This window comes from Phalaenopsis equestris, unplaced genomic scaffold (genome assembly GCF_001263595.1).
Source record: "Phalaenopsis equestris unplaced genomic scaffold, ASM126359v1 Scaffold000909, whole genome shotgun sequence".
Taxonomy (NCBI): Eukaryota; Viridiplantae; Streptophyta; class Magnoliopsida; order Asparagales; family Orchidaceae; genus Phalaenopsis; species Phalaenopsis equestris.
In genome coordinates this window covers 101157-125013 of record NW_018165348.1, presented here as the reverse complement: position 1 = coordinate 125013, position 23857 = coordinate 101157, and the positions used below count along the sequence as shown (strand labels likewise).

Below are 23857 nucleotides of genomic sequence, written 5' to 3'. Positions count from 1 at the left end.
TAATATCTTTTGATGTGATGTAAACAGTGTGTTTAGCTATAGGTATCTATGCATACATACTATGTATCTGTATCTATACATTAATATGCATGTATGTATGTATCTACATCTATATATACGTGTGCGTGAGCGTGCGTGCATGTGTGGGTATACTATGTATGCATATATATGCATGTATGTATTTGTATACATATGTATGTATCTACATATATGTATACGTATGTACGTATGTGTTGAATTTTTTTCTGAGTTGAGTTTAATATACATGATCACTCATGAAATTTGCACTTAAATATATTCAAATTGAATTTTGATCAGAACATCCTAATCAAATTTTGATCAGAATATCTTGGCACTTAAATATATTCAAATTGAATTTTGATCAGAATATCTTAACCTGATTTTTGTACCCCAAACATATATCATTGAAACATTAGGCTGACAACATCTGCTTCTGCATGATTTTTCCGAAGATTTGACGATCTCACCCGTTCATCACGCTGCGATCGGATTAGTGCACCAATCTCGAGGGATCTCAGTAAGACTTCCCAGGTTTGTTCGTTCACTATCTGATAGGAAGCCAGAAGATTGCAGCACTGCTTCTGATATTGCCTTCATGTTCCAATCTCAGACAAGAAAAATGGAGATTGTTAATGAAGAATAGATTGCTGGTTTGTATATTATTATTTTGTTAATATCATTATATAAGAGGATAACATACCACTTAATGCTTATATATTTACATATTTAACTACTAAACTTAAATTTTTTGCATACATACCAACTTATCTCTGCATGAAAAAGGTGTATTTTACTTCTTTTTCATGTCGAATGGGTGATATTTCAATACTTTGGAATTGGGCGGTATGTATGTAAATGCCCATATTATATATTGTTAGTCTAATGTAAATTTTGATGTAAAAGTTATATTTTTAAAGCTTGGAACTCAGGAATATGATGTACTGTCTTTTGAATTTGTAAATACAAATATGAATTGTTTGGTGGAGGGTATATTGGTAAAAAGGGTATATTTTGTTGTCTATATTGTGCTCAAAAATATTGTTTAGTTTAGAATTTGTTCATATTAATCAATCTATTAGTTTATTTTTATGATGTAGATATATATATATATATATTTATTTATTTATTTGTGTGTGTGTGTATGTCGCCAATTGAAGCTTTTTGGTAGGTCAGTCTCTTTGAAGGTCATAAGTCCTCTCAGGTCACGAGTTTAAATCTCTTTTTTGGTCAGTTTGTCGATAAAGAGTGCGGTCCTCATACATTTAAGCACATGAGGATGGCTAAGAGTTCATATAATAGCCTCCGGCCATTCTTTTTTAAATAAATTTTAGAAGTTGAATTTACATCAAAATTAATACAACAAGACTCCCAGGTTTGTTCGTTCACTAAGCCAGAAAATAATAATAATTCAATTATAATCTTTATACTGTTTTTGGATAAATAATTTTCTAGATTTTACTCTGCTGAAAAATAAGAAAACAAATAAATTCATCTGTCGAAAGCAACCAGCCATCAAAATGGATGAGCGGTGGAGAACGCCTCAAAGGGCTCTTCAGGTATCCACCGTTCGCCTCTTCTTGGAGCAATTTTTAATGGACGGTTCTGATTTTCCATTGTTAGATGTAGTGCACACCCTCTGCAAAAAGGGTTTGATAATTAAAAAATGATACAATTGAAGAAATATGGTTCAAAAATTTTATGATTTCAATATACAAATAATTAAGTTAAAGTAAGAGCACAAAAATTTTATAAGCAGCTTCTAAACTACTTTTAGCTTTAGATCGGTCCAATAGTTATTATTTTTTTTGGAAGATTTACATGCAGACCACTTGATTCCTAAGAAATTACTTATGTAATACTTAAACCTTCAAATTTTTTATTTGATATGAGAAACTTGTGTGGTATAAATGCAAAACATAACGGTCGAATGAAGCCACTAGTCGGCAAACAGACGTTCAATCAGTTGGAAGGTTGTCGGTTGGTCTTTCAAGGGAACGTTTCAAGAAGAGGCACTCCTATCTTCAGGAAAAACTGGGCAGAGAGTGTACCACCGTAATCCAACGGGCAGCCTCTCTTGGACTATGAACATTCTCAGAAGGTCAGAGATACGTTCTTTGGTGGGCCCTTTGGACATTTTGTGAGGAGTTCTCGAATCAATTAAGAGAACTGGTCGTGAATGACTACCCCTAGGATTGGACTCCTTTTAACTCTACATTCGGTTGTAATTCTGTTTGGTCAGCTCAGAGTTCCAACTGAAGAAATAGATGCTTGATATTGACTATCCCGATACAGTGTCCTTTGATATTTGTCAGTGGGATTCGTTGAACTATCTCGAGATCCATGCTGATATGTTTTTGTACATATTTAATACCTTGATTTTCTTACTTCTTGAAAACTACAAGTACGATAAAAATAAGAGAATTAAAAACAAAAAATGGATTCATTTATTGCATGGTAAGTATTTTCAATAATTAAACTTCCTAATTTTTGTGCCTGCATCCCCTATAAATAGGGCAGAATTAGCACTTCTCCGTCACTTTTTTCTCAGTTTCCTTCCTTTCAGTCGGTTATCAATAGAATATATCTTTATAGGGAATGATAAGAAGGCTTTTGCATAGGTGGTTAATAAGGCGGCGATGATGAAGGCCTTTGGACTTTCTGCTGAAATACTTCACCCGTCAATTGATGCATGGGAGAAGAGGAAACTAAAGGGTCATCGACCTGCAACAAAAAATAAATAAAAAAAAGTCGAAGGATGGGGGTCGACCAGTAACAGTAGAGGTCGAAGGGAGAGTCCATCGGTCGGTCAACATGAAAAGACCGAAAGGAGGGAGCTGACCGAAAATAGATAAATGGGTTAAATAAGTGGCCTATAAGAAGCAGAGGGTAGAGGAGCTAAAGAAAGAGACTAAGTCGTCCGACTCAATTCCGCTCCATCAAGAGACGGGCATCAGGGCAGACAGGTGCACCGTAGATGCGATGGCCCTTTGCCCCTACAACAATCTGTGAACCCACCAGCTCAAAAACCTATCCAGGTGGTCTCGCCTTTCCATCGGTCGATAAACCCAACCAGGCGGGTGTTCGGCTGCTTTTTGGTGTGTCTTTCATCTTTCCAACCGTCTGAGGTGAATCGAATTCTTAGTATGAGGGACTCAACCTCTTTGATTGAGTAGATTCGTCATTATTTTATTTGAAACTTGGTTACTCCTGCACATGTGACTATCCAGATCATCGACTCATCGATGATTGGAGTCGGCCATTTTTTGGTTCCAAAGGCGGCCGACGGACCGTCAGCTACTACCCATGATGGAGGTGCAATCAATTGTTTTATTGACCCTCATGAGGACGTTGAAAGGTAGACTGACGGGCGGTGAGGATAACCATATCGCTGACTCGCGCATGGACAGGGCAGTGGACTCCTTCGCCTAGGAAGTTGGCCTGCAGAGGGAAGCGTCATGCAGGACTGGAAGGAAAAACTAGCGGCCCTTCGCCAAGAACATACTGTAGAGTTGGCAGCCCTCCGGACATATATGAAGACTGTCCAAAAGGAACTGAAGGAAGTCCAAGCGACCTGTTCGATCCCTAGGGTTCGAACGTTGACTTCCCCAAGTACTTTATATATAATGGTCAAGGGTAAGTCTTATATTGACCGAGGCGACCGAATAACCCAGTATAAACTATTTTTTTTATCTTGAATAAATAAATAAATAATTATTTTGCAAATTTTCAAAATCTTGTCATTTCATTTTCTCGAACATTGTGTTGATTTTATGCGAATTTCCAGATAAAGAGATACAACTTTGCAACTTTTTGACTTCCCCAAGTACTTTATATATAATGGTCAAGGGTAAGTCTTATATTGACCGAGGCGACCGAATAACCCAATATAAACTATTTTTTATCTTGAATAAATAAATAAATAAATAATTATTTTGCAAATTTTCAAAATCTTGTCATTTCATTTTCTCGAACATTATTTTGATTTTATGCGAATTTCCAGATATCGAGATACGACTTTGCAACTTTTTGACTTCCCCAAGTACCTTATATATAATGGTCAAGGGTAAAAAGTTTTTTGCGGTTTACAAATTCTCTTTTCCCTTCCCTCAAGTCATTTTTTTTGTCTTTCTCCTTGGGTTGATTTGTTTTCATTGGTTCTCATGGCTTCCAAATGCTCCCATCAAATCTTTAGTTTCGTGCCAACGAGCGTGACGTCTTGTCTTTTGTCATTCGACATTGAATTGCTTAAAGACACATGCACGTATAGTTCAAACATAATGCTCGAGGCTGTGGGATCGGAAGCTCGGGCGACCAAGGATTCCAGCGATGATTTGATTTTCTATAGAGAAGAGTTTCTGCGGGGACATCGGCGCCCTTCTGCCCCGAAATTCGGTAGATCTTGAACCCATATGGAGTAATCCCTGCACAAATAAAACCAAACTCAGACGGCGGATAAAGATCCTCTGATCTCGAGAGTTACTCTTATGTGTTCTCCTTCAATGTGGAGCCCGATGATTACGTTGTCTTTGGATCGACGAGGAAATTCCATTTGGTGATTTTGAGAATAAGGTCAAAGATTAGAAGCCTTGTTTCCTCTGCAGGTTTTGCCAAAACTGGGGGATTGCGACACGGCCGACTGCAGAGTCATATAAGGAGTCCCAACACGAATCTTGGGACCAGCATCGACCGTAACGGGCAAACAATTGTCAGTTATTCAATACACATATATGATGACAGTGAACCGGGTGTTGAATCCCGCTCGATTTGGCGCCCCAGAATTGTGGACCGCATCGGATGAGGAAAGGTGACAGATTGAGAAGATCTCTCGGCTTTTCCAAGAGTCGTGGAAAAGAAAGGTTGTTGCTCCCACGATCACCAGAGAAGTGGTCAGGAAGAAGAACTAAAAGAAGACATGGATGACCAGACAGTCAGAGTTGTCCCAATTTCGGAATTCATTGATTATGTTTTTGAAACAACACTTGATATTCAAAACATTATCATCAGAGACTTAATTTTGATTGAATGAAAACCCAATTTGATGAACGTAGGTCCTTCGAGGAAGCATCGCCAAGAGGACGAAAGAACTCCCAGTGTTTTTTGATTAGATGTCAGGGAGTCATCGAAATGACCGTCGACATGGGGAGTTCCTTTGCCATCTTCCTCAGGCTTTATTCCTCTGTTTTAAAGAAGGGAGGCTAGTCGGCATTCTCTAGGGTCGCAAGCTGAATCGGCCAAAGAGCTAGAAAGGGGAGACATGGATGAACACTGGCTGGGAGAAGAAGAGGTTGGATCAAAGTCTAGGCTCCAACTGATGACTTTGATTCCTCTCTCCCGTTGCCTCCCAAAAAAAAATAATAATAATAATAAATAACAAAAAGAGGCCAAGGTTTATTGGAGTTCGATGCAGGAGCAGTCGAAGGTCTTCCTTAGCCTGGACCCCCACTTCGCCCTAATAAATGTGCTGAGGGATTGATTTACAAAAGCTCCTGGGACGGCGGAGTATGCTTCGACGATTGTCGATGTGCTTTGGTCGGAGAGCTTCCAAAAATACCTGAACAACCTTCGGCCAAAGGACCTCTGTCATATGATTGACCGGTACCGGTTGCTGGAACTCGCAGCCACGCATCATATGTTCTCCCTTTACCTTGAAGTAAGAGAGAGATCTTTGAAGACAGAGGCAAAGGCGAATAAAGCAAAGGCTCGAGTGAGAGCAACTAAAGATCGGGCGACCTTAGCAGAGGCTCGACTGGAGGAGGCTAAAACGGAGCTGGAGATTGCATCTGAGTGGGTAGCTACTATTCAAGAAGAGAACACCGAACTAACAAAGAAGGTGGCAAGGATGAAGACGCTCAAAGAGTTTTTTTTTACACTCAAATCTCACAACTAAATACAAGTACTATGTTAGTCATCGACCAATTTGTTAGGGTTGGGATTGTCGACCCAAAGTACTCTGATTTAGATGAATTCAAGAAACTTCTCGTTGCTCCCTCAACAGTGGCTCTAAGAAAGAATTCTGATGGAAATAATGTGGCAAACAGAGGACCATCCAACACTCGCTCCAAAAATTTTTTTTCTTAAAATGTAATTAAAACTTTGTATATAGCAAGCAAAATTTTGTATAGAAAGAGAAGATATAAAATTGAACGATTATATGAATGAAACACAACATTCGGTCTGACTTTTATCTTTGTTTTATTATTTTTTTATTGTATTTACCTGTTTCACTCAATTATGGTATGTTGCATTACTCGCCTTTGTCTTTTTGGTCGATCATGGTATGATTTTTGCCCAGCTCAAGTCTATATTGTGTATGTCTCATTTGCTTAGTTGTGCCATTGCCACGAACAATGTTGATCGTCGAGACGTAGTCGTTGGGATGATTTGAGCAATACCCTTTGCGGAGCTTGTCGCTACTGGGCAATGAACCATCTTAAGCACTTCGCTCGGCTCAAGTTTTAGGGATATGTTTTTGTTTCTTGAGCATTGAGGATCAGCCTTTAATGTGTGTACACTGATCGGACGTCATGGCGCTGTCGATCATTTTTTATTTATTTTTTCTCAGCCAATTGGAAGGCATGCATCATAGTCGGTTTATTTTAGGTGTCATCGCTTGGCTCAGACCATAATATGAGTCTCCGTTGTATGGGGGGAACTACATTTCATTTTGCTCACACTATCCCTCGTAAGGGCATAGTCGTCGATACTCTTTTTTAAGGTGATTTTCTCGGTACCCTTAGCAGAGCTTGTTGCTACTGGGCAAGGAACCACCTTTGGAAATTCTTCTGATCCAAGATTGGAGACAAGTTTATGAGGCGATAGTTTTGCGAGACGAACCATTACATTTATTGATGATAGGATGTCTTAACGTCGTTGTCGGTCGCGGTTTAGGTTACTTTAGTTCTCCAAGTGTCGTTTAGATGTTAAAGTGCATTTTCTCGAGTTCCCTGAGTGTCGTTCGAACCTTGGGTCATGGACGCATAGTTAACAATTATTTTCATTAACATTTTGTTAAAACAAAAAAATTTCTAAGCGTTGGAAATTAAAAACTCGTTTATTATTTCTTTTGTGTTGGTACAACGAATTTAATTTAAGGGAAAATTTTCTTGAGATCATTCTCGCTCCACGTCCGGGGAACTTATTTCCCAGTGTATGTCTTCAACTTAAATGCTCCTCAAGCAACTATTTGATCAAAACAATGAATGGGTCAATTCATGTTTGCACGAGTTTATCGATCGTCTTTCCTAAGGCTTGCTAAGTCAGCTTTCTTCAGAACTATGTCGTCGAGCACAAATTCTCTCTCTCGAACGTGTTTGTTGTAGTACCGAGCAATCCTCCTTTTTACTTCTTCATGCCAAAGCGCTGCATTGGTTCAACTTTCCTCAAGTAAGTTGAGCGCGAGCACCATTCCTTTATCGTTTGCCTCCTGACAGTCGGTGAGATTCTCCTCGCCGAGCACGGAGGCTGTGACGACCCACTGGCTGTGGTAGTTATACTCCACCAGCAAAACATTGTTTTTGTCTCGTGGGATAAGCATATAAGGAGTTTGCCCGATTGTCGTAGATGATGTTGTTTGAACTGCCCCAAGGACCGACAAAAGTACGCTAGATTCTTTTTTTACTCCAACTTTTTTCTTTAGAAGATTCAGAAAGAACTTGTTGGCAGCGTCCGTTTGTCCATTGGTCCGGGGATGATTCACAGAAGTGAACTTTAAGTTGATCCATTGATCGTCGTAGATGATGTGCGTCTAGATGAAGTTTCGGACGACCTATTTTGAATAGTAATTCACTGCGACTAAGAGGAATTTGTCTTGGCCTTTTGAAGGAGGAAATTGCCCAATGATGTCATGCCTTCATATAGCAAAAGGTCGGGAACTAACAATTGGCTATAGTTTATGGGTCAGTTGATGTTGCAACGGAACATACTTCTGGCATTGCTCAAACCTTTTGGAAAACTCATTTGCATTCTTCATGAGGATTGGTCGAAAGTAGCTTTGTCGTTGAATTCAATGTACCAAGGTTTTCCCTCTAGAGTGACTCCCACATTCATCAGAGTGCACCACTCAGAGAATTTCTTTCGCCTCATTTTCCTTGATGCATCTCAGGAAGAGTGAGGTGGCCGACCATCAGAAAAGTATTGAGAGACAAGTGTGCATTGATCTACTACGGTAATGAAACTTGAGATATTTTTTATTGAAAAATTACAAATAAATATGCTTGTATGGCCTAGATTTGATAAAATTTTACCTTCTTCCTCCGTTCATTTTTTCCTCTTACGCCCATTATCCTTCTTTATTGGAGGAGATTTCTATAAAATTGAAAGAACTTCACTGGCATGACATTTGATTAAGATATAGAGAATAAGCAAAAAGATTATATACCTCAGATAGAGCTAAAATTCTAGCATGCCTTTCAGCATGTGTCTCCTGCTCCTCCTCAAGTTCTCCATCGCTGTTTAACATTAATTTCAGCCTACCCTCATCATGCAGCTTTTTGGACCCCGCATGCCTCTTTGACGAGCATTAACGACAATTAAAAACAAAAAAATCAAACATATAGTTTGGAGAAATAAATGTCACATTTCATAATATATTTATACATTGAAGGGAAATTTGCATGCCCAGCACATAACTCTTATGTATTTACATATTACACGCCTAAACTTCCATATTTACATATATGGCACTTTGGTGCTTTAAACCTACGCTTCAAAAGGTGTATTTTGACTTTTAAAAAGTGGTAATAGTGCAATTTTTTTATGAGATATTAGAAATTTGAGTGCAAAGTGTGTAATATGAAAGTTTAGGTGTAAGATATGTAAATAAATAAGAAATGTGTGCTATGCATGTAAATGCCCCTAAATTGAATTAGGCTTCATTTGGTTTCTGCTTTCTGCTTCTTTTTCATTAGAAAAACAGCAAATGAAATATCAGCTTTTGAGGAAGAGGAAAACAGATTTTAAGAAATTCTGATAGCATATAGAAAAGCAAAAAACCATACCAAATGAAGACTTTTAGATAAGAGCAGAGATAAAAGTTTAAGGAATTGAGGCATCAATAACATTTATAACTCTCGAAAACAGAATATGGAGCTTACTTTTGAAGAGAGGTGTGCACCAACAGCATCTTCATTTAAGCAGAGAATTCTGGGGCACAGTCTACACTTGAAAACTGACTTAAATTTAAGAATAAAGTTGGAAATATTGGTCTGAATTGGATGTATCTTTCTCCCTGTCATTTCATGAGCCATCTCAACTTCATTACCAGGTACCTTGTCAACCATCTTGCTGCCTTTCATGTTATCACCAGTCATATCTTCCTCATTAATAAGAATCTCTAATCAAAACATGGATATAAACATGACAACATTCTATTAGCTCAATCAAGATAACATTTTATGATATTATAGCAGTAGTTGCATAAAAAAAGCTTCTATGCACATTAAGCAAAAATAAATAACTGATTGCTTGATTACATAAAGGAGCATTTACACACATAACACCAAATTCCTATGTATTTACATATCTAACACCTAAACTTTACTTTATACATTTATGCCACCCTAATCTTTCATATCACATCGCAAATATTAATATTTCAACATTTAAAATGTGAAATATATCTAAAACCAAAAATTGAATGCCCTGAAACTTACATAATGAACCAAACACATATAAAGTAGACTACTTAGAAAATTGAATGCCCTGAAACTTACCAAAAAACAATCTAAAATGTAGCAAAGCAGAACATCGTTACTTTAAATAGGTTAGTTACAAACAAATTGAGCGAAGAACAATATGATTTATACAAAGAATTGTTTTCATAACTAGATCAGAAAAAAAAAATCCCACAACTTTTTGGACAATGCAACAGTAAAAGTATGTATTCAAGAAAACTCTGGAAGAGGGATCAAATCATGATAATAGTAAGAATACTGGCGACCAAAACAGGAGTTAACAATGATAAAAAATGCTGATGTTAAAAGTAAAACTCAATAGAAAACACACAAATATTTCTGAAGCACAACGAATTAACCTGCCAGTGAAAAAACATACTTGTAACAGCTAGCCCAGATTTCACACAATATGTGGATTTATTTTAAATTAAAAAGTAAATTACAATAGACGATCAAAAATAAGTTATCTAGATGGCTTATTTTCATCATATGCAATTATTATTGGCATATATTTGGAGAAGGTAGTTACATGAAAAGTTTTCAGCTAATAAAAACCAATCAATTTACCGTTAGAACAATTGATCTTATCCCAATATCCCTTCAATAATAAATCTTTAATATCCACTAACATCCACCTCACTCTGCATGCACAATAAAGCATCTGTCACACTCCCCATCACATCATACAACCATACAGCTCTTTTCTTATTTTAGGTTTTGAACATGGTATGCGGTGTCCCTAAAATAATATTGTTCGATTTTGCCAAATTGCTTCTCAAAGGAAGAACATTGCATTTCCTTCAATAGCAGGACTATATATTTTTTCACATAATTTTCAAGTTAAACTGTTAAGAATTCAAACTTAAAAGAGAAAAAATAAGCATGAGACAAGTAATTAACCATAAATATATATATTTTAATGTCAAGCTATTGAAGACAAGGTTTGCCTAACAATACCTGAGGTATCAACATCGCCCTGGTTATTTGAACTGTCCTCGCTTTCATACCCTGACCCTGTCAGAATAAACAGAAATAGAACAAAGAATGATTAAGGTGGTGGGGCGTCATTAAAATTACCACCAAAGTGAATCACAAATAAAAATATTGCAAAAGCAAGCAAAACTTATGCTATCAACAAATTTGAGAAGTTTTAGTCAGCATCAATGATCAAAAATCTCAAAATGGAACATGCTTATGAGTGAATAAAAAATTTCGCAGAAAAAACAAAATTGTAGGCACCTTACCCAGCTTCTGTTTGAAGTAATCAATTCCTGAATTAACATGGAGATCCATGGAATTCACCTGTGATCTACAGCTTAACCATGAATCATAATGCTTTGAAAAATCTCACACAGATCAACCGAATAAGAGGGAGAAAAATGCATCTTCAGTTGCAAAATACCAAACTCAGAAGATAATAGTACAACATAGGGATCAAAACAAAATAATATAAAGACATATGCACATCTTGATCACTCATGTGCCAGGTCAAAGGACTTGACTAAGTTGTACAAAAACATTATTCGGCGTCGACCTCCATCCCCAACACAAACACACACGCACGAACACAGAACTCTTAGGCAATGTTTGGTTGCAGACTGAATTTACATTAAATAGTATTTATCAAATCTTGTAAATCCAATCTTCAATTTCACAGGAATGAACTCTCGAGCGACGGCAGCAAGAAATTCTTAAATTCGTCGAATATTCAGATTGACTAAATCCAGATTTATGCCCTAAAACAAACGGAATGCTGGAAGAAAAGTCAGAATGTGAACATTTTTTATCTAACGGAGCGTTGGATTTAATTTTAATTTTTTTTTTTTTTATGTTTGGCTGGATTTATGCTAAATCCATTGCTAAATCTCCTTAAAATGATGCTATCAAACACCGCCTTAGTTAAGTAGGCTAGCCATAGTCCTTATGCATAGCTGGAGTCAGTAGAACTTATTATAGTGAGGAAAAGCTTGCAAAGTTTATAGTTACAAAAAATCTCTCTCTCTTTTAAAAAGTGTGACTTCAGCGAAATATTTCCAAAATCCCCCATATGTTCCTATCTTAATCAAAAACATCAAGCAGATTCACTGGGTGTATGCAAACATAATCAAAAGAGTATTCTCACTCCTTTGCCTGCTCTCTTTCAATATGGATCTCTTTTTGTGCTTCTCCTCCTTGCCGGAGAAGAAGAAAAGGACAAGATAAATGAGCAAACAAAAGAAGGATTATAAGGGAAATGTTTTGCTATGACTTATGTGAAACCCAATCAATATGGAATGTGAGATAACCAAGAGACCTGGGAAAGTTCGAGGCCTCTTTTGCACAAAGAACCTTTATCCAAGGCCCAAAATTTGCCTACCATTTTTGTCAAAGGACCATAATTTAAAAACATCAGGTAGTATCAGATAGAGCCAAGTTTCTTAATCCTTGGTGCTTAGTTTTAAATAAGAGCAGTTAAAAACAAATCAAAGCACTTTCTATGCTCTAAAGCTCTACACAAAGGGGTGCAATTACCATGTCAAACAAATTATGAAAAAGCCTTAAGTGACTCGGTTGCCCAAGTCACTCTTTAATAACGCCAAGGGGCCGTGTTGATTGAGATGTTCAACCAATAAGCTCTATGACAAATGAGAAATCAACAAACATGGATGATCAATCACAAATGAAAGTAACAGTACAATAAAGGGAGAGATTAGAAAAAAATTATGGAGATCAATAGACGAAGAAGACTCAAATGTGCAAGCAAATCAATCCCACAATTTATCAGTTATGATGGTTCAATCAATGTTAAGAAGTTAGATGAATGGACGCGTCCACTGGAAACCTATTCAACCTCTATGATTACACAACAGAAAAGGTTTTTTTTTTCATCGAAAAATCACCAACCATGCATCAACAAGGTGAAATGCCCATCTTCTAATTGATAAACTGGAAATCACATGGGAACATTTGAGAGAATTATTTGCCAAGCATTCTACTTCATAGGGTATGAAGAATATGGGTGGAAGCAGTGACACGAACTACATCAAAGAGAAGACAAATATGTGCAAGAGTATACTATGGAGTTAAGAAAAAAATCTAACAATTTTGACATTATAATAAAAGAAATGTCAACAAAGTACACTTCTGTATTAAATTTCAAAATCTCCAATAAACTTTGAACTTTTTTCAATATAGGGCATGAGCCAAGTTAGTAACCTTGTCTCGGCCAATGACAGAAAGAACAATATTCAAAAAAAAAAATTCTTAAAGGACGATCATAAATCTTTATCTTCTAGATCAAATTTTTATCGCTACTGCATTGTCAACAATGATGAACACTATTGGAAATTTCTTCAAAACACTTTTATACTTTTATGAGAAATTTAAGAAAATAAAATTAGAAGAGTAGAAAGGTGATTACATCTCTTGACATAAAGCAAACATTGGAATCAATAACAACATCCAAACTCAAGTTTATCCTTGATGACAAAGCAAACAAAATAGACAAGAGCCCAACATTAAGCAACAATATATGTGAGGAACTTTTCAACTTGCGTGTATAAATTAGGCCAAATAGTTAGGCCAAAGGTGGTAAATGCCATCAAAAACATGGGAATTCAAAACAATCTAATATTTTCAAATCTCATTCAATAACATTATTTAGAGAAAACACCTCACAACAAATCTGACTCTCTCGGTTCGATCCATTTGGACATATAGATTGGAATTGACCAAAAAAAATTGGCTCCATTTTGCCATCACCCAATGGCACATACATGAAGTGTTGTGTGAATTGATCACTCTTGAGGAACTTCAGTCATTTTTTTATAGTTCTTATGTCTGAGATAGACATGCAATCTACTAAAGGATGCTTAAAAATATCAATTCACAAAGAATGACCAAAATTACACCATGAATATAAACAGAGATATTCAACTCAAACATGCAAAGATAACATGAAAAAAAATAAAAGTAATTAATTGTCATTAAAATTTTAATCTTATCTTCATTTTAATAAAAAATCAAGATGATGATGCTCTTTCCCATAGTAAGAAAAGAAACAACAACAAATTATGGAAAAATATGTAATACGCTTCCAATAATAGAGGGATCTTTCACAACAAATGATGTTGGAACATAATACTCAACTAATTTCGGAAAAGAAATATGAGAACGTGTTCCAAATTAAGAAAAAAAGGATAAACAAGGCACCAGTCTTATTTTAAACCAAAACCAATATTCCTTCTCAATTTGGAGTCAACAAAAACGAAGCTGACACCACAAGTCACCAAGTTAATCATAAGAAAAAAAATTATCTTTTGCACATTAAAAAGCATGGGAACCAAAAAAAAAAAAAGCAAAAAAGCGAGTTGTTAAGTGCATCATATGCCAAGTGATAAAGTTAGAACAAAGTCAACCATACTTTCACACATCCACTAAAATTCATGGGAGTGAATTTACATTTTAAAAGGGGGTATATAATGTTTAGGTCTATATCAAATTATTTTTATGTATCTATTTCATGATCACCATATATCAAATCCTTTTTTACTCATCTAATTCATGAAGAAATTTCAAATTCCTCGCTCTCGCATTCATGCATGTTCTTCCATGAAACATTTTCTTCCTTCTCATTAACATAATCATTTATCTTTAATGAAGAGTTCTTTCATCTACTCCATAGGCTTCTTTAAAACTTCATCTCTATCTCTCAATCCATATGAGAGGCTCTATAACATCTATATAATTTGCATCTCCTTCAACCTATCCTAAAAAGTCATGAATGGCTAGACATAATTCTTTGTGACCATGGGCCTCTTCCTAGCCTGGTTAGGGTTGGGCAAATGAGTTGTTCTTAGGGCCTCTTTCTCCATTTCTCCTTCGATGTTGAATATAATGACAGTGAGGATGGAATCCCAACACGCTCTACAATGGTATTAATAGGCACCGTAATGCTTTTTGTAAGAACATCATGAGCCCCAACATGCTTCTTGAGAATATTAGTAAAAGCACATGTCTGCTTACGATGATGGTGTCTCACAAAGTCAATGTCCGAGTCTCCTTCCTCATTTGTGCTTCCTGACAACTTCACTGTCAAATAAATATTCCTTCAAATATTACCTCTTGAGTCGCTTCCATGGTGGGAGATTTTTTACTAATCCCCATATATTTTCTTCAGAAAAAACAATGTCATTTCTAAAAGAGAACACCAAGTCCTCTTCTTCCTTAACTCCAACAATCAAAGACGAGTCGTCGTCATTGGCATATCTAAAATAAAGATACCACATCATCATTTTTTGCAGGCATAGTGAGGATTCCATCATCATTTCAACAAAAAATCCCATCATCAACAAATAGGTTTCCATCAATTTTCTCCTTAACAAAAAAACATTGGTCCATAAAAAAAGGGGGTTAAATCCAAGCAATCAACATTATTAAAAGGAATAGATAACAATGGAAACTCGAGTATAGAAACTACTTCAAGAGTAGCTACTACCTCTCCCAATTTGGTATCAATAGCAATAAAGCAAGGATCAAGACAGTTCAACAATGGAAATGTAGCCTATATCTTTTTCAAAAGTATAAATTGGATGCCTATGGAAATTTAAAAACCAAACATTTACAAAATTCTAGCATCATAACTACGTGTAGTTACAGTCCCTTAACAAAGAAGACCAAATCCATGAAACAAAAGAAAAAAATTGGGATCAACAGCTTCCTCGAAAGTTTGCATGCCATGTCTCATGCTCCAATAGCGAGGGCGGTGACATTTCATGGATCACCACAACACTGAAAATGTAGCCAACATCTTCCTCAAAATCTTGCATATGATGCCTCGTGCTCCTGTAAGGGGTGGCCAAAGTAAGCTTCTTCATAATCAACATATGGAGAAGCAAGAAGACATTGGGAAAAAGTAGAAGGAACTAGTCATCAACTTTTAACCTTTAGTACAGATAAGTAGTATCCAGGCACCCTACTATTGTTGAGAGTTTTAAGGTAAGCAGATGACTTATGTTTCAAATTGAGTGAGCGCTAGTCACATCTCAAATAATGATACATGTCTTTTACAACCATTGCTTTATGGAATGGTTTCAACCAATCATGAGACAATACTGGGTAAAGAAATAACCCAACTCATTAATCAAATGATCTTAGTCCATTTGTTGAGCACCATTGAGACACACACACACACGAACATATTTGCCATCATGTAGAGCTGATTGACAAGACACTCTAGTTGCCTCAACCATAGAACTCATATACTTCTAAGCATGAATGCACTTCTCAATCAAGTAGAACTGTTCAACAAATTTGAATCCTCTCAAAAACCTAGACAATGTTACCCACGAGACATCATCATGATCAAACACCAAAGATCTCCTCTTTCAAATAATTATTCCAACAAATGCTCTTCAAAACATGACATCCTAGCATGCAACAAACCTCGGTCCTGTACACCATGCATCCTCCATCCTCCAGTGGCGCCCCTTAAATGATGTTTGGCCTCTTGCAACCCTATTAATCGTGCAAAATCACAAGTGTATAAGCCATCCATACAACTATAAAAGGATCACCACAGCTCACACACTCCCTAAAGTCTTGATCCAGGCAACTCTTCAAAATCCCGGATGTTTGGCAAAGGTTCATATTTCACATATACAACTTGAAATGCATGTTATTGTGGAGTTTTCTTTTGAAGTATGGAGCACAATTTAAGTGTGTGCTTGCTCTGCTCGTCGTCTATCAAAAGCCCTCCACTACTTAGCCAGGTTTACTACTTTCATCCTAGGGGGGTGTTTGGTAGCAAACTTTTAATAGGATTTAACCCAAGATTTCATCTAAATCCAGCCAAACACCAAAAAAAAGGAAAACCAAATCCAACTATTCGTTAAATCCAAATCTCTCTCATTCTGTCTGTTTCTCCCCCTTATGTTTTTTTCTACGGCCTGCATCTGGATTTATCAAATCTGAGTAGGAGGCGGATTATATGGATTTATGTTGGCGTTTCTTGACTGGTCCATCTTCGTGGTGAACTGACCGAAATCCACAGATTTGATAAATCCTATTAAAGTAAATCTTCTGCCGCAACCAAACACCACCTAATTTTACCTTTATTGCAACCTTTTTCGTTATTCTTTTGTTCACACTTTCCTTGTACACGCTAAGCAATAAAGATTCAGTTCGCCTTCTCATAAGCCCGCCATAAAACTACTACCAAGTCCCGATCCCGACTGTATCACGTATCACTGAAATGGGCAAACTGACTTGACCTTATGAACTCGTGGCATACAAAGATCACGGAGCTCGTTAAATGAAGAATATACTTACCTCGCAAAGCAAGAAAAAACAAAGAAGTTTTTGTGTTTTCATCAGATAGGATAAAAGATGAAAAGTATCAAAAATATCAAAGATAAATACAGTATTGATCCATAAGGGTAAATCAGATAACGTACCGGGAGAACGGTGAAGCAGAATGTTCTTATCACCTCCCCTTCTTCCCTCCTCATCTTCAACATCACGGCCTTCCTCCGCATCTACTTCATTAAAAGAGTCGGAGTCATCCGATGACGATGACTCAGAAGTGCCGCTAATGTCTCCGTGCTCGACTTTATAGAATCGCCTCTTTATCATTGCTTAGAAGCGCGGTGTGGTATAAAAGAGATAGATTGCGATCGTAGAGGAGAGAACAAGAGATGAAGAGGACTATGGGGCTGTTCAGTCGCAGGATTTTAAGCTAAATAACGTTTTTACTCCCTTTCACCTCGAATCCCGGATTTAGGAAGGAGAAAGAAGATGGAGTTTCGGATCTTAGTACCCTGCGATCCCCAGTTAGGGAAGCGGAGCTTCTCAAAATCGATCTTTGTTCGCTTTACGTTTGGCGCGGCTTATTTAGAGAGGTGCGGCCTGAGAATTCAATTAGGACCTTTTAGTACCTTTTATGCAACGATCCATGGTTTCTTCGCCATTAAGGGGTCTGTTAACAAGAGATTATCTTAATAATCTGACTTACTGTTTATGGCAGCTTTTTCAGATTAGTTTATTGGTGATTAAATAATATTTCTCCCTCTGTCTTATAAAACTGCTTGGGGCAGCTTATTCAGAATAGTTTATTGGTAGTACAGAAACATATAGTGCAGAATCATATAATCATCACAGATCAGTTTCAAAAGATGACATACAGTTCTCACACTCTCGTGAGTACCAGAAGAAATAAAAAAGGACAAAGACAAATACAACTACAATGAGAAATATGAAAATATTTAATTTCAAACTCTGGGTACGTCTGTCCTCAGCTGCACTATCAACCTGAGAAAACATCGGATTCTCATGATTGTTGGTAGTGTAATATGTGGGATTGTCAACCCACTGGAAGAAACCGCAACGAGCTGAAACACCCTTGGCACAACTGTAGAACTGTCTTTCAAAGCTATGAGATTGACGTGACGTGAGCAACGGAGACGGTAGTCTACAATAACAAAAAATACATCTGTCTGTAATTGATATCCTAGAAGTCATGTTTGTATTACTGTGAAAAAAACCAGTAATTGATATCCTAGAAGTCATGTTTGTATTACTGCGAAAAAAACCAAAAAAAAAATTTGAATGTCAGAACTTATCCCAAAAAAAAAAAAAATTACACATAAAAATTGATCTACATATATACGAAGAAAAGAAAGACTTGTTGGATTAACTGTCATACATAGCATCTGCAATAGACTCCCTCAGAGCAGCCATGTCGGTTGCACCCTCACCGTCCTGAGTTTCATACTCAGTAGCCTCGATCTCATTATCAGCTAGAGATCTTGAAGGTTCTAGGAAGTCAATAATTGGATCATCATCAATATTGAAGTTTGTGTCTGAATGAGAGGGATGTCGTCAGATGAAGTTGTGAAGTGTCATAGTGGCCACCACAATATGCACCTATTTGGGAAATGAATATGAGGACATATCACGTAGGATAACTTATTTCTTTTTTCACACTCCAAATGTTCTTTCAATAACCCCTCGTAAAGAGGAGTGTCGTTTGTTAAACTTTTCTTTTCTGCCACGAATCGTGTCACTTGCTCGCTCAAAATCAAGAATATGGTATCTGGTGTCTGGATAGTGCTTCAGGTAGCCCCTTAGCATCGGATACCCAACATCTACCAAATAATACTTCTATGTTATGAAAGACAATATTAATTAAAAATAATAAATGTAATTAACAAGATGTTTAATTAAGATGAGCAAACATAGAGGTGGGTGAGGATAATTAACAAGATGTTTAATTAAGATGAGCAAACATGGAGGTGGGTGAGGAAAACACTGTGTTCTATTTCTAGTTGCATAGGAAAAAAGATGATTGTCATGTGCACTTCCTTCCCACCCCGCCATTACAAATGTGAAGCACATGTTGAAGTCACACACTGCCATCACATTTTGGGTAGTTTTACCACTCCGACTAATATACACTATCTTTTCATGACTTGGTAGTTGGGCATCCACATGCGTACCATCGATTGCTCCAATGCAGTTCTATAATTCATAATTAGTAATTCATCAGGTATTGAAATAAAATAACAAACTAATCAAACTTACTTTGAAATACGACATGTAACAGGGATCATTTGCAATTTATTCAGGAATAGTTGCGAACGATGGATCTGATGGCTTAATGTTTTGCGCTGCTAAGCTCACAAGTGCTTGTATACCTTTGTAGAAGTATCGACTAATTGTTTCCAAGGAATGCTGAAATCTCTCTATAGCTCCTCTAAATGATTCATTTTGTGAGAGAATATATAATGTTATAGCCAACCCCTCACTCGTGATCGTTCTAGAAGAACATTGGAGGTCGTGGTTACAACATAAGTCAAGTAGAAGATCCATAAAAATGGGTGCAGTCATTCAAAAAATGATGTTGGGCCTTATTGAATGTCCAGCAAACATCTCACCCACCCATTTGTCCCCAACATATGAGGACGTCATGTGTGGTATCTGTCTAGTGTTGGAGCGGTAATATTCCAACAATAATATCGCTATTGCTGCAGCCCATGTCATTCTTTTACGACGTTCTTGTAGTAGATCCATCCTGAAATTATAAATGCATTAGGATGAAATAATTTAGTAGAAAATGACATAAATGAAATACATCTAGTGAAGAAAGCATCTGGAAAATGACATAAATGAAATACATAACATCAATAAATGAAGTACATAAAATGAAATTTCAAGCATCAAGAAATGAAGTACATCAAATGAAATGCAAAGCATCAGGAAATGACGTACATAAAATGAAATATATCTACTGACATATTAATACAAAACAGTCTCATTCATCTACTAAAACACTTAAATATTCAATGTGCAGCTCAGGCCGTATGATCATGAACATTTGCCGACGAGTAGTGTCCTCAAGTTTTTTAACACATTTTGACTGAAAGTGCATATCAGCAGCTAGTTCTGGAATAGTGTCTAAAATGATAACGCAGTCCCAGATGGTGCTGTTTGGGGGGATGTGAAGCAGAAAAAGCAGCAATTAGTTCATGAAATGAGCTTTTCACGAAACTATCTGTCTCTTTCTTCCTCCTGCCAAGCCTAGGCCTTTTGGACATGAAATTGGACTCTCCCATCTCATTTTGGTTAATATTAGACCCTTCTTCATCAACTATTACCTGTTCAGGTGGCAATTCACATGGTATTCCTGAAAATCCCAATTCACTTGGGTTGAATGAATTCTTTCCAGTCGCGACAACCCCCTTAAACATTATGTTCAGTTTTTCCTCGAACTCTGGCTCAACTCTGCACTGACTATATTTTTGGCAGTTGGCATTGCCTGAAACATATGACATTTATTAGATGTGTTTAGAAATTAACAAAAAAATAATGAAATTAACAAAATAAGTTTGTATTTATTACCTCCTTTCAGCCCACCATTCATCTGAAGCATCTATAATTCGTTTAACGGGATCCCAACCCAATCTGGTAGATTCATGTTTCAGCTTCTTCCATATTTTTCATTCATTCTTCAATTGATCTCATTTGTTTTTGAATTTAAGCCTGTCGTAATCTCTTCCAGGCAATTTTTTGAATCTCTTAGAAATATTTTATCAACCTTCCTTATTGAAATACGTGATTGGTCTATTCCCCAGTTCAATTTTCTTAATACATAAATTGCAAAATATATTTGTAACTTCTTTATCCCTCATTGCAGAGGGACCCCCTTCATTCACCTTAGACATTGAACTCTAAGGAATAAAGGAAAGTAAGTATTATCTAAATGTGTAATAAGAACTTCTTTATCCTTTGAAATTTCAAAAAAAAGAACATATTATAAATAAACACCGACATCCAACATCATTTTCACAACATTTCAATTTCTTTAAAAAAAAACAAGTGAACAAGAGATTTATGTGGTTCGGCCAATGACATACATCCACAGAAGGCAATCCACGAAAGTTTTATTAAGGAAATCTGTAAGATTACATAGGTACGAATTCGACCTGCCTATAAAAAAAAAGGAAATGCATTTACAATGCATTTTCTTTACTTGCAAGTTACATTCGAAAAATATTCTTCGACAACAATATATATACATAATTTGTATCATAAAATCATATCTATGTTGGCTAAAAACTGAATGCTAGTTTTTCTCTTATGTTCCCCCATTTTGATAGCTTGAAAATTATGAGAAATGCTTCATATAAAAGTTGTAAGCCGTATAAATACCATTCTTGCATCTAATATTAAAAACAAAGCCCCGCATATGCATATGAACCCTAAACCAAAAGCACTTAATTCAGATCCCTGTATATGTACTTAACTCCCCAATGCCATAAATATTGCCTCATATAAAAACAAAGCCTCCTTATATGTACTTAACTCCCCAATGCTATAACCATTGTCATTCTTAACATAAAACGAAAGATAAGAGTATGGAATCCTCTCAATGACGAGGTAGATATATGTTTGAAATATTACAATTACACGCTAGTATGCTTTCATAGAAGAATAAACAATTTCATAATGATTTGAGATGCATTTTCATGAACCAAGCCATAATCTTCAATGTATAACCAAATCAACATTGGGTTATTTGAAATTCCTGCATAACAGAAATTCCTACAAATTCTTGCAAATTCTCCATCACACAAACTGCAGCTAAACAATAATACCTTGACCAATTTGCTTAAAACTGAAGCAATACATCCCATCAAACAAACAGAGCCAAAACCATAGAAAATGCCAAAAACCAGAGGATGCCGAAAACAAATCTTGCCACATATTTCAATTGGGCTATAGCTAAAAATCCTTAGTGAACTCATATTTCATACACAAAAAAAAAATTCATTTCTTGCATCTACACTTCCTAGAAAAAGGATCAGAGAAAAGGAAGTTTTCCGAGGATCACAACTAGCAACACTAATCCAAAAATCAGATAAAATGCCAAAATATCGGGGCATAGAAAATGAAACATATCTCAACTGGCTTAAACCCAAAAACCAGAGAAAATGCCAAAAAATAGAGGATGTCGAAAACAACTCATGCCATAGATCTTAACTGGGCTATAGCTAACAACCCGTAATGTACTCATATTTCACCCGAAAAAAAAAAATTCATTTCTTGCATCTACACTTCTCAGAAAGAAGATAAGAGTAGGGAAGTCGAAAGGAAGCTTTCCAAGGATCGCAGCTAGGGAAATTGAAAGGATACCTGGTGATCAGAAAAGAAAATTGGAAAGGAAGATGGTTCAATCTCCTCTAGGGCGACGAACCAAAAAGGATTCCATCGAGGGAGAAGGCGAGGGAGATCGAGGGCACCTCCGAAATTCCTAGGGCAACGCGGATCGCTAATGCGAACGCGGGGCTCGCACTGCGTTGAACGACATAAAGGATTTATCGAACGTAGACACAGCGCGGGGGGAATAAGCCCGTGCGAACGTATTTATTAAACAGGGAGGCGGCGTTTTCAAAACGCCGCCGCTCCCAATAAGCTGCCCCAAACAGGCCCTGAGTGTTGTGAGAAGATGGTTCCACCTCTTAATATGTAAATGCATAGGAGTTAGGTGGCGTGCATGTAAACTGGGCACAAGTTTTTGAGCTAGCAAAAAAAAAAACTTTTTTTTGGAAAACTGTGATATTTCATTTTTTTATATTTATTTATATGACATTCAATTCTCTAAATCATAGAAAAAAGATTGCTAAAATGTAATTTTTAAATTAAATAAATTTTTTCCATCTGTTTTGATTTGATTGAGCTATTAAAGGGTTATATAATTATATGATATAAAACTCTCTATTTTTTGTACCAGCATCTGAGGGCTCAAAGTTTAATAACGCAAGGAATTTAGGTTTTGTTTGAGAAAGTGTTGAACTTCCGTTCGATGTTGCTGAAAAATTTATATTTGGCGAGGGATTATTTTCTGAACGCCTCCGAATGATGAATTGCAAAAACCGTGAATTTATGCTATTCAGAACGATGATAAGAAGGCCTGTTCCACCACGGGACTTTCGAAGGAGCTTCCTCGAACAAGCAAAGCCTTAGTGAGAAGACTGTAGCTTCTTTTTCTTTTTTCTAGATGGAGAAATAAGAGTTTGAGTTCGCAAGATGATGACTTGATGTTACTGATTTAGGTTAAAGTTATGCATAAGGCTTTTATTTGTCCTTTTTCATTTAGGCAAGCAAACAAAGAGAAAGGTCAATAGATCAATAGATTAGTTGAGATGCATAAAGTTTATAATTAAGCTGGATGTTTTCGCAAGATGAACCTAATGATAGTATCTGAGCCTAAATTATGCACTTTAATTGTGGTAGAAAACATTAGAACATTGATTAAAAAATCAAACGATGTCCAAATTTTATATGTTTATGGTCAAATAGAGAATATTAATGAAAGATATCCAAGGAGTTTTGGATTATCAATTTTGAGGTTATTAAGATATTTAAATATTATGGGTATATTTGGGACAACTGCAGCTAATTAAAAAATAATCGTGAAACTGCTGAAAAATAATATGATGTTTAAAAAACCATAATGACTATTACATTTTTTTTTTTTTTTGAAAAAGTTAGGCCGCAGCTAGAAAGCTGCCACCCCACCGAGCCAAAACTATGGGAAAATGCAAATTTCACCGACAACTTTTTGAAAAAATTGTCAAAACGTAGTTTATCTAAACAAACAAAACTACAGTGTGGTACCGCACTGCTGA

The 23857-nt window shown here is 36.4% G+C and overlaps 2 protein-coding genes across 4 annotated transcripts in view; one reads left to right on the top strand and one right to left on the bottom strand.

The window, feature by feature from the left end:
• Positions 1 to 1004, top strand: part of LOC110032291 (DNA ligase 6) — a 56932-nt gene extending 55928 nt beyond the window's left edge. Inside the window, exon 20 of the mRNA XM_020735868.1 lies at positions 474 to 1004. Coding sequence (XP_020591527.1) covers positions 474 to 664 — 191 coding nt within the window. The 3' untranslated portion in view covers positions 665 to 1004. The remainder of the gene's footprint in view (positions 1 to 473) is intronic.
• Positions 1005 to 1392: 388 nt separating this feature from the next.
• On the bottom strand, positions 1393 to 17606 carry LOC110032293. Of its 3 annotated transcripts, XM_020735872.1 has the most exons (6): positions 17126 to 17605; positions 10650 to 10706; positions 9114 to 9352; positions 8399 to 8527; positions 8265 to 8325; positions 1581 to 1657 (listed from the first exon to the last, which is right to left on the bottom strand). In XM_020735872.1, exons 1-5 carry the CDS (start codon positions 17301 to 17303, stop codon positions 8278 to 8280), a joined length of 651 nt encoding a protein of 216 aa, XP_020591531.1. In that variant the 5' UTR covers positions 17304 to 17605; the 3' UTR covers positions 1581 to 1657; positions 8265 to 8277. The 3 variants fall into 3 exon arrangements, with proteins under 3 accessions (XP_020591530.1, XP_020591532.1, XP_020591531.1); XM_020735871.1 differs by lacking the exon at positions 8265 to 8325 and having other exon boundaries at positions 1393 to 1657; positions 17126 to 17606; XM_020735873.1 differs by lacking the exons at positions 8265 to 8325; positions 17126 to 17605 and adding an exon at positions 10937 to 11157 and having other exon boundaries at positions 1393 to 1657.
• Positions 17607 to 23857: the final 6251 nt, after the last annotated feature.

What these genes read in the sequence shown, in the direction of transcription:
- LOC110032293 (XM_020735871.1), bottom strand. Translation starts at nt 17,303, where the DNA reads ATGATAAAGAGGCGATTCTATAAAGTCGAGCACGGAGACATTAGCGGC. An exon ending in TCTGCTTCACCGTTCTCCCG is followed by an intron (nt 10,707 to 17,125) that starts GTACGTTATCTG and finishes TTATTCTGACAG; the next exon opens with GGTCAGGGTATGAAAGCGAG. An exon ending in GGGCGATGTTGATACCTCAG is followed by an intron (nt 9,353 to 10,649) that starts GTATTGTTAGGC and finishes TGTTTTGATTAG; the next exon opens with AGATTCTTATTAATGAGGAA.